The sequence below is a fragment of the Gallinula chloropus genome (assembly GCF_964237585.1).
Source record: "Gallinula chloropus genome assembly, chromosome: 1".
Classification (NCBI taxonomy): Eukaryota; Metazoa; Chordata; class Aves; order Gruiformes; family Rallidae; genus Gallinula; species Gallinula chloropus.
This window is the reverse complement of record NC_140085.1, coordinates 14,360,015-14,374,386: the sequence shown is the minus strand read 5'-3', so window position 1 is coordinate 14,374,386 and position 14,372 is coordinate 14,360,015. Positions and strand designations below refer to the sequence as shown.

At 39.8% G+C, this 14,372-nt stretch overlaps 1 protein-coding gene across 2 annotated transcripts in view; it reads left to right on the top strand.

The window, feature by feature from the left end:
* Positions 1 to 14,137, top strand: part of ORC5 (origin recognition complex subunit 5) — a gene marked incomplete at both ends in the record, with an annotated part of 69,793 nt that extends 55,656 nt beyond the window's left edge. Inside the window, 2 exons of one of the 2 annotated variants that reach the window (XM_084277146.1) lie at positions 9,870 to 9,982; positions 13,488 to 14,137. In XM_084277146.1, the coding sequence (XP_084133272.1) occupies positions 9,870 to 9,982; positions 13,488 to 13,533 (159 nt within the window). Of the gene's footprint in view, positions 1 to 9,869; positions 9,983 to 13,017; positions 13,082 to 13,487 lie in introns of those variants that run through there. The other variant, XM_084277147.1, reaches the window with a different exon arrangement.
* Positions 14,138 to 14,372: the final 235 nt, after the last annotated feature.

Here is a 14,372-nt window from a genome sequence, read left to right as displayed (position 1 = left end):
TAAGGTTATATGCTTGGTCAGTTGCAGAAATGTTTGCTGCTGGAAAATGGTCTTTGTATTATTTCCCTCATCTTCTCAAAAATGAGTGGAACCTGAGACCTCTGATGCAGAAATTAATCAGGGGGTGGCAGGAGGACACTTCTGTTGGGTACCTCCTACCTCTGCCTTGAAAAACAGCCAGCCTTTGTCTAGTGTCCATTTGATGAAGCTACCTAGGTTAAGTAATCAAATTAACTGTAGACACCATTCCCTAAGTGTTTCTTTGACCATCTGTTACCATCTTCGGTTGTTCTAGTTTTAAAGTATAAACTGGAAAGGAGACTACTTCTGAATTATCTGTCTGTAACTCATGTCTGTAGTCCTCCTGCTTAGGAGAGTGCCTTTCCCAGGTCCTTACGGAGTAAATGAGATGTGTGCACCTCCCAACAGCTTGCAGGTACATTGGAGCCTTGCTTTGTGCATGGATTAAAATAAATTGCCCCGTGATCAGTTCCAGGAGCCTTCACAGATTTCTAAAAAGATTTACAAATAGATCCTCAGGTACAGAAAATAATTTGATCCTCCCTGAAAGTACCACATTAAGCAAACTTCTAGCATGACTTTCACAGCATTGCAAAGTACTTCAATTGATCCTCAGAGTGAGGCAACTGGCACAGAAATACTGATTTATCCGTGCATCACTCTGTAGAATTTTTTTTATACTCAAAAAAAAAAAGATGAGAGCAGAGTGAGGCAAAGATTGTTGTGAATTGCCTTTAATTTTCCTTTTTCTCCTTATGCAAATTGATCAATGCTAAGCTAAATGTGCTAAGAGAAAAAAGGATCTTTTTCCTAATTTCTGCATTGAATCAAAATAATGAAGAGAAAGCAAGTTTGTTAAGACTGAAAGATTCCGTTAATAATAGTTCAGAAATGAATAAATTACTGAACTGCTTTTAAAAAGTGATGTTACTGGAGAACAGTGAGTGGGCAGGGCTAATCTGTGCAAATACTTCTGAGATACCAAGAAGTTTCCCAGAAGATGGTGGGGGAAGCTGGACTTTTTTTTTTAAGACTGCAGAGTATGGAGGGAATACAAAAACAGGGAGAGAGCCCTTGCAGAGACCCAAGAGAAGGCTTAAGGGGGAAACACAGTGGCAGGATAAAGAAGGTGCAGGTTATATACTTTACCTTTGGTGCATGTGTTGTAACAGGACATGAAGTCAGACCAAAAATGGGTTTGACCACTGTTTTACTGAGGAGCAAAACTGTCTGACTGCTATATCAGATATGCAGGAAAAAGAAAAGATTGGCAAGCAGAGGATGAGTTTGGTTTGGTATTTGTTAGAGCTGCTTATTATCTGTGTCTCAGACGGTAGCAGCCTGTGGCTGCATTTCATTCCGTGAACGTACCAGTCACTTTCTCAGCTCCATAAAACCCTCTAACATCTCACTGAGTTTTCAGTGGCAAAGTGTGTCACGGTTTAACCACAAATGTAGATGAAGAAATACCTCCCCCTGAGTCTGTTTGCTTTTCTAAGTTGCCTTTTTAGCTTGGGATGTTTTCTGGATCTCGTTTTAATATCCTCATTTAAAAAAAACAACAGGTTGTTGTTTTTTTTTTTAAATAGTAGATTTGGGAAGAGAAGATACTAACAAAGTACAGAGATAATAACAGAGTACAGAGGAGGTATGAAAGGGTGATGCTTTGCAGCTAGTGAGAGTCACTGGAAAAAACCAAAACAAAATCAGAAAAAATCAAACCAGGAAACAAACTGTTAATTGAAGAGAGCAAATTCTAAAATATTAGTATGAATTCTAGGGAAGGATGGGGAAGTATCTCCTAGGAGGAAGAAAACACATTTGCATCACTTGAGATTGAAGAGAAAAGCCACAAAGGCGGCAGTTGCAGAACATACTGCAAATGGGCAGCTTCCTGTATGCAGAACGGTCTTTTGTGACCTGAAAGACAGAAGGGAATGGGGGTCGGGTGCAGAGAGGGAATAGGGTTAACGGCAAAAAGCAGAAGATGTAGATTTATCTCTTGGACAAGCCTATGAAATTGGCAGCACTTTGTCAAATACTGTTTAGTGTGAATGGGACACAAAAAGTAAGACTGAGTGGACTAAGAAGTGGTGAACACTGTACAGTGGGGGAAAATACTGTGTGAGAGGACTTTTATGACCTTTATAGTAGAAACCAAAAGAATTTTGTAGTGTAAAATTCAAGGTTGTATGCCTTGGGCTTAGTAAACTTTTCTCCTACAAAGATATGCAAGAAATAACTTGAAGGTGATGAGGATGATACAAACTGAGAGGATTTAACAGCGTGAAATTCAAGGTCAGATACTTGAGGGTAAATAAACATTTCTTCTAAAACCAGAAGGATCATCTTCTAGAAACTGAAGGAAAGGAAGAAATTTTTCACTGTCTTAATAAATGGCTGAGCCACCAGTATGATGAAGCCTTGAAGAAGCTAGTTTAAATCTGTAAATCACATAGATTTGCCTTGAGTGAAGTCAGAGGAGACCATGGAGATGCAGAGTAACAAATACAAAACATATTTCATTGAAATATAAGAGTGTACTCAAATAAAAAGGTATTGAGTAAGACTACATAGGAAATAGATGCAAGTTATATGACAGAACAGCCTCAGAGACATGTGCTGATCTCCATCCAGTAAATTCTTTATTGTACTCAAGACTGGAAGTAGGCATTTTTCATGATAATTCTTGGGGGGAAAAGTGATACAAATCTTCCCTGCCAGGCTGTCAGGAGTGCATCCCTAGTAACAGCTGAACATCCTTAACATTGTGATAGAGCAAACATTTTTAAATTCTCAAATGTCTATAAAAATAAAACATCTGTTAGCCCATGCAATATGGGGTTTTAAGGATAAATAGTAGCAGGAGTAGTCAGTTGATTTCCTGCCCCATAGTAATTAAACATTTAGTGAATCCAGTGCTATCACATCTGGAATTTGTCATCACATTTATGTCTGAAAAGTTTGTTTGAGTTAGTAATTAGTGTTAAATTCTGTTTGAATCTGATTAAGTCTTCTGGTAAAGCTATGTCAACCTGTTGAAGAAAGATACAGAAATTAGTTTAAAATTGCTAAGTGTGGAGTATGTTACTACAAAGAAATAACATGCGAGGACCTGGAGAGTCCACACAAAATAGTGGAGTATTATCTATGTGAGAGAAATTCAAAAAGCAGCCAAGATAGGACAGGGAAAGACCCCAAACACAAACATTCATGTGTGGTGGTTTGACCCTGCCTGGAGGCCAGATGCTCACCAAAGCTGCTCTATCACTCCCCTTCTCAGCTGGACAGGGGAGAAAATATATATTGAGGGGCTTAAGAGTTGAGATAAGGACAGGGAGAGATCATTCTGCAACCATTGTCATGGGCAAAACAGATTCAACACAGAATAAAGGAAAGAAAACTAATTTATGACACTGCACTGCACACCCAATGACACCAGAGTCGGGTAAGGAGAAGTTCGACCAGATCTTAAACCACCTTCCCCCCACCCCTCCCTTCTTAGCAGACTTCCCTTTAGTCATGATTTCTCTCCCTTCTTCCCCCCACATTGTGTCATGGGGAGTGGCAGGAATTGGGGGGTTTGGTCAGTTCCTCACAAGTTGTTTTCCTTCTTGGCCTGGGGGTGCATTTCTACACCCTTCCCCTGCTCCAGCGTGGGGTCCCAGCAGCTGGAGACAGTCCTCCTTGAACTTATCCAACATGAGTCCTTTTCCATGGGGCTTCAGCTCTTCACCAGCTGCCCCAGCGTGGGTCATAAATCGTAGAATGTCTCAGTCTCTCAGGCCCAGACTGCCCCAGCCTGGTCCTCCTCTCTCTCGTTCTCTCTCCTCTCTCTCCTCTCATCTCTTTCTTCCTTCTCTGATGGTAAAAAGCAGCTGCTAACATTTTTTTTCTCCTAAATGTGGTTTCCAGAGGTGCTGTGAGCATCACGGATGGGCTCAGCCTTGGTCAGCAACAACTCCAGCCTTCAGCCGGCTGGTGTTTGCTCTGTGGTGTCTGCAGAGAGTTCCTGGCTGCTGCGTGCAGAAGCCACCCCTGCAGCCCCCCTCCTCCACCAGAACTCAGCCGTGCAAAACTATGATAGTCATTCTATCAGAAGTGCCATGAAAATTTGCCATCTTAGACAGGAAATCTGCCCTCCTTTTCCTTACAGCGATTACTTATGTTAATGAAAAAACTAACAGTATTTTACTCAGCTGTCTAATGGCCCTGGGCAGGTGATTTTGTCAAGTTTTACGGGCCCAGGTGAAGACCACTGAAGAGGAATAGCTTTTTCATACAAGAAGCACGACTATGATCATCAGCAAACAACATCATGGAAGGAAAAGGCTCGCAAAGCAGAGTGGCTCATTATGTTTGCTGCATGCTATAACGTCCTACATGGCCACGTATGTGCCTGTTACCACAGTGAGGGAGTGTCTGCTGTGGCTGTGGCTGGGATATCCCTTTTTGCCAGTGGCACTGTTAATGTTAGAACTGTTTCACTGCATTCAGAACATACTTTTAAAATGACTTGGATTAATTTAAGCTGAGAAAGAGGTAGAATGTATAACTGAAGCAAATTATAATGAACCTTTGAACTGCACACTGGAAAGTCATGAGCAATTTGCAGGGGTGAGGACTAAGGCAGGAATGGTGTGATGGAATCAGTAATATTGGAACACAGTTTCCAGATGGAAAATTTGACCAAGTACTAAAAAAGAAAAGTTTCAGAAAGGGATGTGCTGAAATGATTTCCCACCATCGGTGTTTAAGATCTGATAAAATGATAGGTCATATCGCCTAGGGCAGTCTCTTCTCTTGTAGGTTTTTTTTAATGCATTAAAAGCCTTAATGTGTTAAAAACCTTTCTTAATTGGAAATCCAAACCTGATTGTTAAAATCTAAGCATTCAGAAAAATGTTGATTTATTTTTAATAATTTTTATAAAAACAGTTTTGATAAATTGCTGGCTTAAATATATATAATTGAAATGTTCCATTGTTACCTTCCTGTATGAGCTTTTCTAACAGGGCTTACATACTGAGCATACTCCAGCTATAATTTTGATCGAAATCCTTTTGAGCAGGGTTTGGTTTTTTTACGCTCACATAATTTGTACTAGGGTCATTGAGTTTAACTCCAGGAGACTATTTCGGCAGTCATTTTGACTGAAATGTGTTTTCTAAATGGCATCTGGTTTTCAGGCTGTCTTGTTGCATAGCAGTGGTGTTAGCATGTGTGTGAATGTAACTCCCAGCAGCGGTGGGTGTCAAACAACTTCAGCGAGCTGTGTCTTTGCTTTGAGAGGTCTCTGAGGATGAGGGCGCATATAAATCTTCCTATGACCGTGAGAGAATATAGTACCATTGTCTGGTGGTATTGAGATCATGAAAGTTCTAAATTTTGTGATAGGTATGAAGTTCACAATCAAAAAGCTGTGGGTGAAGGTAAGACAGACTGAAGAGTTACAATTAACATTGTGTCTTTGGCAAGATAATTGAAGATTATAGACTGTGGAGATGAAAAATACCTCGCAGATCATCCAGTATGTCTCTGTCAGTTTGAAACTGTTCCTGCTAGTGCCTTTCATTAATATTTTTCTAAGTCCAGTTTAAAATGTACCACTTGGTGAGATTTCAATCATGTCTCTGAGGAAACAGCCTTTTTTTTCCCCCTCCTAATGGACATCATAATTTTCTCTGTTTAGTTTTACCCTATGGATCTGAGATGTGTCATGCACTTTGTCCAGACTCTTTCCTGTGATAGTCAATCACAGCTCACCCAAACTATGTGTTTCCCTGTATCTGAGCTCCTAATTCTGCTCATCTTTTGCGCCTCTGCTGCGAATGTTTTCTGGCTCCTCGTGGTGTCCTCGGGAAGAGCCTGGCCTTTCTCAGCGGACAGCCCTCGCTTCTGGAATCCTTCTTGCTTCCACGCAGCCATGTGCTGACAAAGCCGGTCTTTGTGTCTGCTCAGGGAATGCTGCAAGGCCCGTCTGTTAGTCCAGGCTGATAAGAAAAAAGCAGCTTTTAAGGATGGCTTGGTTGTTTTTTTCCAGAGGTTTCAGTGTCCATATTTGACCAATGACTCTCCAGAGGCTATCTGAACAGTCATTTGCCCCTGGCAGTAACTCTCTGCTGTGCTTTTATGATTGTTCTCACCTTGCATCCAGGCTTCCCAGCAGCAGGTTTCTCACACTAATGTACTTCAAAGAAAGCTCAGTCATGGCTTACTTTTAAATATAGCAGTGACACCTGTTCCTTCACGTCCTTCAAACCAGTAACTTTTCTTCAGAGTGTCTTGTTATTCCTGTAGAAAATTCCATTTACTTATTAACTTTCACTGGTATCAAATCGTTACCAGATCTGTCTTTAATTTTATGAATAGCTTTAGAATGTTTCTTCCAACTGTAATTTCTTTTGCTCAAAGGATTCTCAATAAATATTCTTTATGTCACCCACACAGCTTTTCTGGCTTGTTTCTAGTCTGTTCTTGCCAGATGTTTTTTCCCAAGCTTTTGTGATAATGAAATGGAGCCACTGTACCCATGGTATTTAAAAAAAAGAAGCGCTTTGAAAAAGTTTGGGCTTTTTTTAGAAGTACAATTAGTTTGACATCACATTCATATTTTTCCCAACTGTGTTTCAAGCTTTTGACATATCTTCATTTAAGAAGAGATTGCCTCCAAAGTTTTGCAACACCTGAACATTTGAATTAGTGATGTTTTATTTAATGCTTAAATTATAGGTGGCACTTGGACCTTAAGACTTCACAGAACATGAAAACTGGTGATTTTTAAAATTCTGCTACAAATATGCTCTTAACCCCATTTCATTTCAGAGACAACGAGCCTGTTTATGTGAAATGCATGTTCATGAAAACTAGCTCAGTTCCAGAGCAGTTAGGATGAAAGTTAGATCTGGTAATGATTTGATACTGTATGGGGCAGGGGGAGGGAAGGAAGTGTTCTTCCTCAGAAACCCCCACCCTAGTGTTAGATGTTCAGAGAAGAGGTGCTCAAACCTCTTGTGTCAGGAGGGAGTTCTTTGTCCTAGAAGACTTGGCCATTTGGTAATGCCAATCTTCTTTTTTTTTGTTAATCTGGTCTAGAAAGTTAGGTTCAGTGAAAAATATTTGAGGAATTTAATTCCACATCTACTACAACTTGAATTTTCTGACAAAGCAATTCATTGCAAAAAACCCCCATAAAAATTGTTACCTGATTCTCTGTTTGACTTACCAGCAGGAGAATCCTGCTATATAGTGTAAAGCAGAAAAAATGAAGAAGTCATTGCTTTGGGGTGACAGAGCTTTCTTGCTGTTTTCAATTCTGCCTGAACCCATTGAAAAAGCTGTGCAGAGCTCTGGGCTGCTGCCCCCTCCGGGGGAGCATTGCAGGCTTTTGGGTTTGTCTGTTGGAAATCTCTGCCTTTCTCCATCTGTAGGCTAGGTGACTGTAAATAGGTTTCAAATTCTGCTGCAAAGACAAGTAAGTATTTTAACTAATACTTGGCTGTCTGTGAGGGAGCAGGTGCCCATTTACTCCCCTTAGATATATGTTCTTTCTCTTTGGTTCTACTGAGCCTCTTTGGGGATAAAACTGTTTCTTACCTTCATCAACTGAAAATATCAGTTCTCTTTACTTCTTTTTAAACAGTCTCAGGATCAGGACTCGCAGTTTCAGCACTCACTTCCCCATCATGACATTTTTATTAAGCTAAATAAATAGAGGATTTAAGAAAGAAATGAGTGAAGTGTTGCAGTTTGCTAAGTTTGTGTTACCCTGGTCAATAGCTTCATTTGCCTTGTAATATTGTGTGTTGAGTCTTTAGCATTTTTGTCTTGAGTCACAAATGTAAATGAAACTTGCTGGCTGGTTTGATGCTCTTTCAGATTTATTGAGTCAGCCTTTAGTAAGGAATTTTACATTGCTGACCTTATGTTGCACATGTAGCATTTGGTACAGGCTGGAAAAGAAAATGGTTACAATAAAGTATTGCTGGAGCATTTGTAATGCAGCAGCAAGGTCACTTTTACATCCGCCATAAACCTGAGATGGGTCCAGCTCCAAACTATCTCAGCTTTTGCTGTGCTTATTGGGAGCCCTTAGGATCCTCCTGCCATTCCTTCATTGCTGGTTTCTGACCATGAGGCCAGCTGCAAGTATGTATTGCAGCAGTGATTCACCCCTAATGGTGCACCAGGGTGTAAAATAGCAATTCTTACAGCAGGTTACTCTATACTGCTTCTTCACTACCTGAATAAAGAATTTGTTGAATAAGAATGTAATAAAATGGACGTCAAACTCATGATTATTTTAAAATAAACACCTAACAAATCTGAGGTTGATCCCAATGCAGTGATATGTTCAAATGATTCATGACCTGGAATTTGAGCCAATTACTGTATACCCAGTTCACATTTCTTAAGTGCTGCCAACGGTAACAATTTGTAAGTCATGTGCTACTCTTGCATGTAATTCACAGGCCTGAATTAAGTAAGGAGTAGTTGTCTTTGTGAATATGGATAGGCCAGTATTCCTTAACCAGAGTCCAGCGACTTTGCAGAATGATGACATCCAAACTGTTGTTGTCTAATGCCATATAAAAGGAAGTTAAGCACAAGCTGTTATAAAAATTGCCTCATTCTTGGTGACTGTAATTTTTTTCCATTCTCCACAGGTGTGTCATTTTTTTATATTATGTCCACTTAAGGGAAAACTTTAGTAATTATTCCTGCCTCCTGCAAGCACTGTCACAAACATGAAGACCAAGTTCACTTCCAGCAAAACAGTGGGGTTATTACTGAGTTAGAATTGTTTTTTTTTTTACTGATACTGTTAAGAACTTGCTGCTTTTTATAGCACTGTGCTTCCTTGAAAGTTTGAACTTCCACTCTCTTTCCCTGTATTATTTATTCTTCAGAAGTTCCTTACCATGCTATTATCATTACACAGAGGTAGGTCATGGTTGGCTGGGATTTTTGAAAAGTGGAGTTGTGATCAGATACCAGATCTTCATAGAATGTAACCTTGTCTCCTTGAATTGTTAGTGGTATCTGTAGGAAAGGCCAGGGGAAATTTTCCTTGTTTTCTGCTTTTACGTCTCTCTTTCCACTGGGAGCTGGGAGGAGGGAAGGAGACAGCAAAGTCACCACAGGGTTTTTTCCCAACAGGGGCAGAACAGACTGGTTGCACTCAACAGTGACTGCTCTTTAGTGATACCAGTCATCATTTGGAGGAACAAAGCGAAAAAAGAACACTGGTATATTGCTGATTTGGTAAAATAACCAGTGTCTGTGTCAAGACACTGTATGTGTCTTTGTAGGCAAATTTCTCTCCTTCCAGGCCCTGCTTTTTTTAAGCATGAAATATTCCAGCCTTTCCTTTCCAACCTTTATATTTCTTTTTATCTGGATAAGAGCAATACATCCATCTGTTCAAAATGTGGTATGAGGTGGCACAGGAACTCCAACTTTGAGTGTGAAAGTTCAAGAGGAGGTCTTTGGGTATGAAGGAAAGAGAATCAAAGTCTCTTCAGGTTGTCAGGCAGAGAATCTGGAAAGTGTTCAGGTTGTGGCTGTTGTTCCTGTTCTAAGTGTTGCATTTTCTCTCTGATCAGAACTCCAGGTATAACTCTTCCTACGAAGGATGAAGGGTTTAGCTTGTGTCTCTCACTGCCTGTGCTGAAAATGTAATGGTGAAAATGTATATACATTCCTGGGTTTTCTAGCCACAGAACTGTGTGAAAATCAGTGATGAAGTTATGAGTGAATTTTCAAAGAAATATGGGAATGGTCACAAAAGATCACTGCTATTCATGTTAGCAAGAATGACTAACTTTACTAATGTGTCTTGTTTGTAGATCACCTCTCTTGTGACTCTCCAGCTGTTATCCATAGTTGGCCATAATGACCAGCTTGATGGACCCAAATACAAATGTACTGTATCCTTGGACTTCATCAGAGCTATTGCCCGGTGAGTCTGTTAGAGACTGTTTACTGTTGTAACTGCTGACTTGAATGAGACCTCAAAACCAGTATTTGCTCTTTATTTTTGCTCTCTGCAGACCAGAATAGAAATCTACGATGGTTTTTTTTAGAATGAGTAAATTAGTCTTATTTATGAGAAGTGTTGAGCTTGGGATAAGTTTAGACCAATCCTGTTTTTTAAAAAAATTATGTTACAGTGGCAGTATATGTTATAGTAACATACTGTCTTTGTGCTTAATAAAGGTCAGGGACTTCATGTGAAAATACTGCTCTAAAATGTCAGTCCATTTCATTACTAAAAGGCACATTATGGTATTTGAATCTTAACTGATACTTAGGTCTTAACAGTGCGTGTTTGTACATATGTTCTGAGTACTATCTAGGCTATTTGTGGCTATTCTTCCACATAGTCTAACTTGTGTGATCTGTACTTGGTATGATCTAATTCAGTAAATGAATATAGGTATCTCAACAGCTCTGTTCATTCAGAGTCTTTGGTTTTGGGGTCTGAGAACAGTTCCAGATCCGTCATGAGAGATGATGATAAAATGTAGACAGAAATGCATTCAAGGCATAGGCAGTAATTGAGCCTACGTCTTGTGAAGTGCCAACAACATTACCTCACACCTGTTGCTGCAGCCAGCTTATTACCAGGTCCAGGCCAGCTTGGATAAAGAGTCTATAGCCAGAACAGAGCCCACAAATGACATGTGAAAAGGAGGAGAAACCTACTAAGGCCTACTCTTCCCTGCAGTGTGGGACTTCAGAGGAACCTGTGGTGTAGACTGTCCCCCATAACCTCAGTGCACATGTTGCTCCCCTCAGCTATTCAGTGTCCAGTAGCCTTGTCAGTAAACCCCAAGGACACACTGATTTCAATTTGCAGTTGGACAGGCCGTAGAATGAAACTTCATCTGGTTCAGGCCTGGCTGGACCATAATGCCAGGATCTCCACAGCTTTGCTGTGTCAGTTTGTGAAGCCCAGCAATAAAGTCACTTATGAATGATGCCCTGAAAGAGCTCCCACTTGGTACCAAGTACAGCAAACCATCTGCTTGGCAACATGCATCATCGTGTATGCAGACATCCCCAAGTTCTTGTCTCTGCTCTAACTCCTGTGGTGAATAAGAAACCAGTTCATAAACTCCTTATGGACTCGAAGGGACCTTGAGTTGAGATACTTGAAATGATGGCACTCTCCTTGCCTCTTTAACGTCCTTAGAAGTTTTATTAACTCCATTAAAGTTGTCAGAAGGTAGAGATGGCCAGAAAATAGCACCAAAACTTCAGTGCATGGTACAGTGCTTTGGCTTGCTTTCCTTGAGGTTGGGGGGTGTGTGTGTGTGTATATATCTATATATACTGACTGACATTTCTTACATATTTTGAGGGAAAAAAAAGCAATTCTTTCCCCTGCCCCTAAAGTAGTTTGGACATTTTTATGTCTTGTGTAGATAGGACCATTTAAAAGGTAGGTCTGGTTTACTTTTCTCTTGTCCTGTTCTCCCCCTCTTTTATTTTTTCTTGCTTTGTTCCATCGTTACACTTCCCTTATTAAGTAACTTTTCTTAAATCCTTAAGGAAGATGATCTATAAAGATAGAAGGTTTCATGAACCTTCCCTGGGTGTTCCCCTTGTCTTGAAGGGACTAGCTGCAGGGGAAAAGCATGGTCTTCTGTGCTTTTAAGAGATTTCATTTTCTAGCTGTGCTGTAGTCTTGCAGCTGCTGATCGTTTTTAACCACTCCTGTGAGAAGTTTTATTTATTGCAGAGAAGGGGCTGTGTTGACATTTCAGCCAGAATACACCTCAAGCAGCCCATCTCCTGATTCTTTTTTTCCCTCTGACTGTAATAGTGCTAAAATAAGTTGGTTAGCCACTAAAACCTTGAGACACCTCAGCCTTTATGTGCTCAGCTTTGCTGCTTGGTGTATTTCCTAATGGAAGGCTGAAGAGTGCAAAGAGCAGGACAGAAAATGATGCTCTTTCCTTCCCCACCCCCATTCAAGCTGTTCAGCTTGTCATTTCATTTTCCTGTATTATTCAAGCAAAGTGAAATTTGCATTTAAAAAAGAAGCGTCACCTGTTTCTTGAAGAGTAGAAAACTTAATGTCTCTTCCTGGTGGCTTTTAGCTAGCTGGCTTTGCATAGTCTCTCTCTTTTAGTACCACAAAACCTCATGTCTGGCTGTGTTCTGCTGCATATATTCAGCCTTTGCAGAGACACTTCCATGCCTTTTGTCACATAGTATGTACACATGGGGCTGAAGGTAAGGTTAGATGTGTCTTTCTTTGTGAGAAGATTTTAATGTCTGCTTTAGGAATTTCAGACCTAAGTTCATAAATTCTCTGCAGCTGAACTTGAGATCTCTTAATGTTCCTTGAATGTCATGGAACTTTTCATATCCTTTCTAATGAACCCAGATGTTATGACAGAACAATTGTGTTTTGTTTAGTTGGGAAGTTCGGCATTTGTTAGTGTGTGATTTTTGTTTCTGTGGGAAGCCTCGTAGCTAAAGCATTTCTCTAGGGTGACACAATGTCATGTGAGTCTTAAGGTGGCAGTTATTAAGTAGACTCAAACACAGTCTTTCTCGTTACATATGCTGGAGATTTCTGAACTTTTTCTCTGCCCGATATGATGCTTTACAGAAACTTTTCCAAAAGTGGGTTACAGAACGGTGCTGAACAGAGAATATTAAATGATTGTAGTCTAACAAATAAAACATTCAGTCAGTTAATCTCACTCAGCATTGTGAGCGGTTATTTTTGCATCATTGAATACTTTTTAAAAAACTTTTAATTTTATACTTGTCATTATATGCAGTAATTTGCATTATTTATTCAAACAGTAAACCCCAAAGTCTGAGTGTTAGATTGTATAGCAGAATGAGTTTAGAGACAAAAAAATAATTATATGTTTTATTCTACTGCTGTTTCATTCTGCCTGCCATTAAAGTACAAAAGTATACATTAAAATCTTCTATCCCATTGAGCTGCATTCTTGGATTTTTCAAATTTAGCTATGAACATGGGTCAACTGGTGTCAAGACTGAAAGAACGCAGACTGCAAATGAGTACAGATGAAGGAGTTACACAGTACATGCTAAAACAGGTGGTTTGAAAGAAGAACAAAACATTCAGTAGCATAAAAGATTGCTGCTTTGCATCACCAACTAGAGTATCATGTTGACCATGTTGACATATTATTAACTTTGATATATTTTGCTGCTTAATTGAAATAAGAATCTTCCGGGTTTTACTAGAAAATTGTTTTATTTCTTACATAAAGCCTTACAAAGTTTAAGTAGTCAGAAGACAGGTACTGTACATAACACTGGAATTTAAAAATGTGTTCATCCTTGATTGCACTTCTTTGGGGGATATCGCTGGTTTGGATTCTGCAGGGCGTCCCGTGTGTGCAGTCTCCAGACAGGTGAAAGCCTCTGTGGCGTTGAGATGACTGCTCTAATATCTGTGTTTTTGTTTATAGGACCGTGAACTTCGACATAATAAAGTACTTGTACGATTTCTTGTGAAAACAAGCTTCACAGCCATATGGACACTGTGACAATGACTAAGGCAAGCTGTGTTCATCTCTCTACTTAGCTGGCCAGAAAGAAGAGTATTTTGGCTCTTTTGGATTTGTCCAAACAGGTGCTGGCCCAGCATGGAACCTGATGAAAATACTCTGATTGGTCTGGGTGGATCTGAGCAGAGGACTATTTACCAGGGACCCTGGAGTATTTGGAAGCAATGTGTTAATTATAAACAGCAGGGTTTGAGCACAATCTGTTCTACTCTTAATGATGTTATCTTAACACTGAAATTGCCTGAAATCCATTTACTTAGGACTGCATTTTGCTCTATGAACTCTCCCCAGTGCTTTGAACATGGCAGCAGCCCTTGTTTGTATGCCCAGTCTTTTCACTTCCTCTCCACAGGAATCTTTGCAATTGCCTGCCAAAGCAGCTTTTCCTGAGGCCACCATTTTAGGAGAGTGGAGTAGCAAAATATAATAAACATAAGAACATATTTTAAGTCAGGCTGTATAAATCCTTTCTCCTCAGTTGTATGTAGGCAGACTGTTACACTGTTACATGGAGACACAATGACAGGGAAACTCCCAATTAATCACCATACTGTCTTTTTTTCAGACCATTCATCAATGTTGACTATGAATTTATTTTTACAAAGCTTTATTTTAAAAGATCGTTGATTGTTAAAGTTCTGCCTTAACAGCAAACTTGAAATGTTTTATTTTTGTTTAAGCATTTTACAGTCCTCTTACACTCATCCAGCATATCTAATGCCGCTTGGAATGAATGGATTTTAGATACAACACTGTGTAATGGCTTTTGTAACAGTGCCTGTCCTG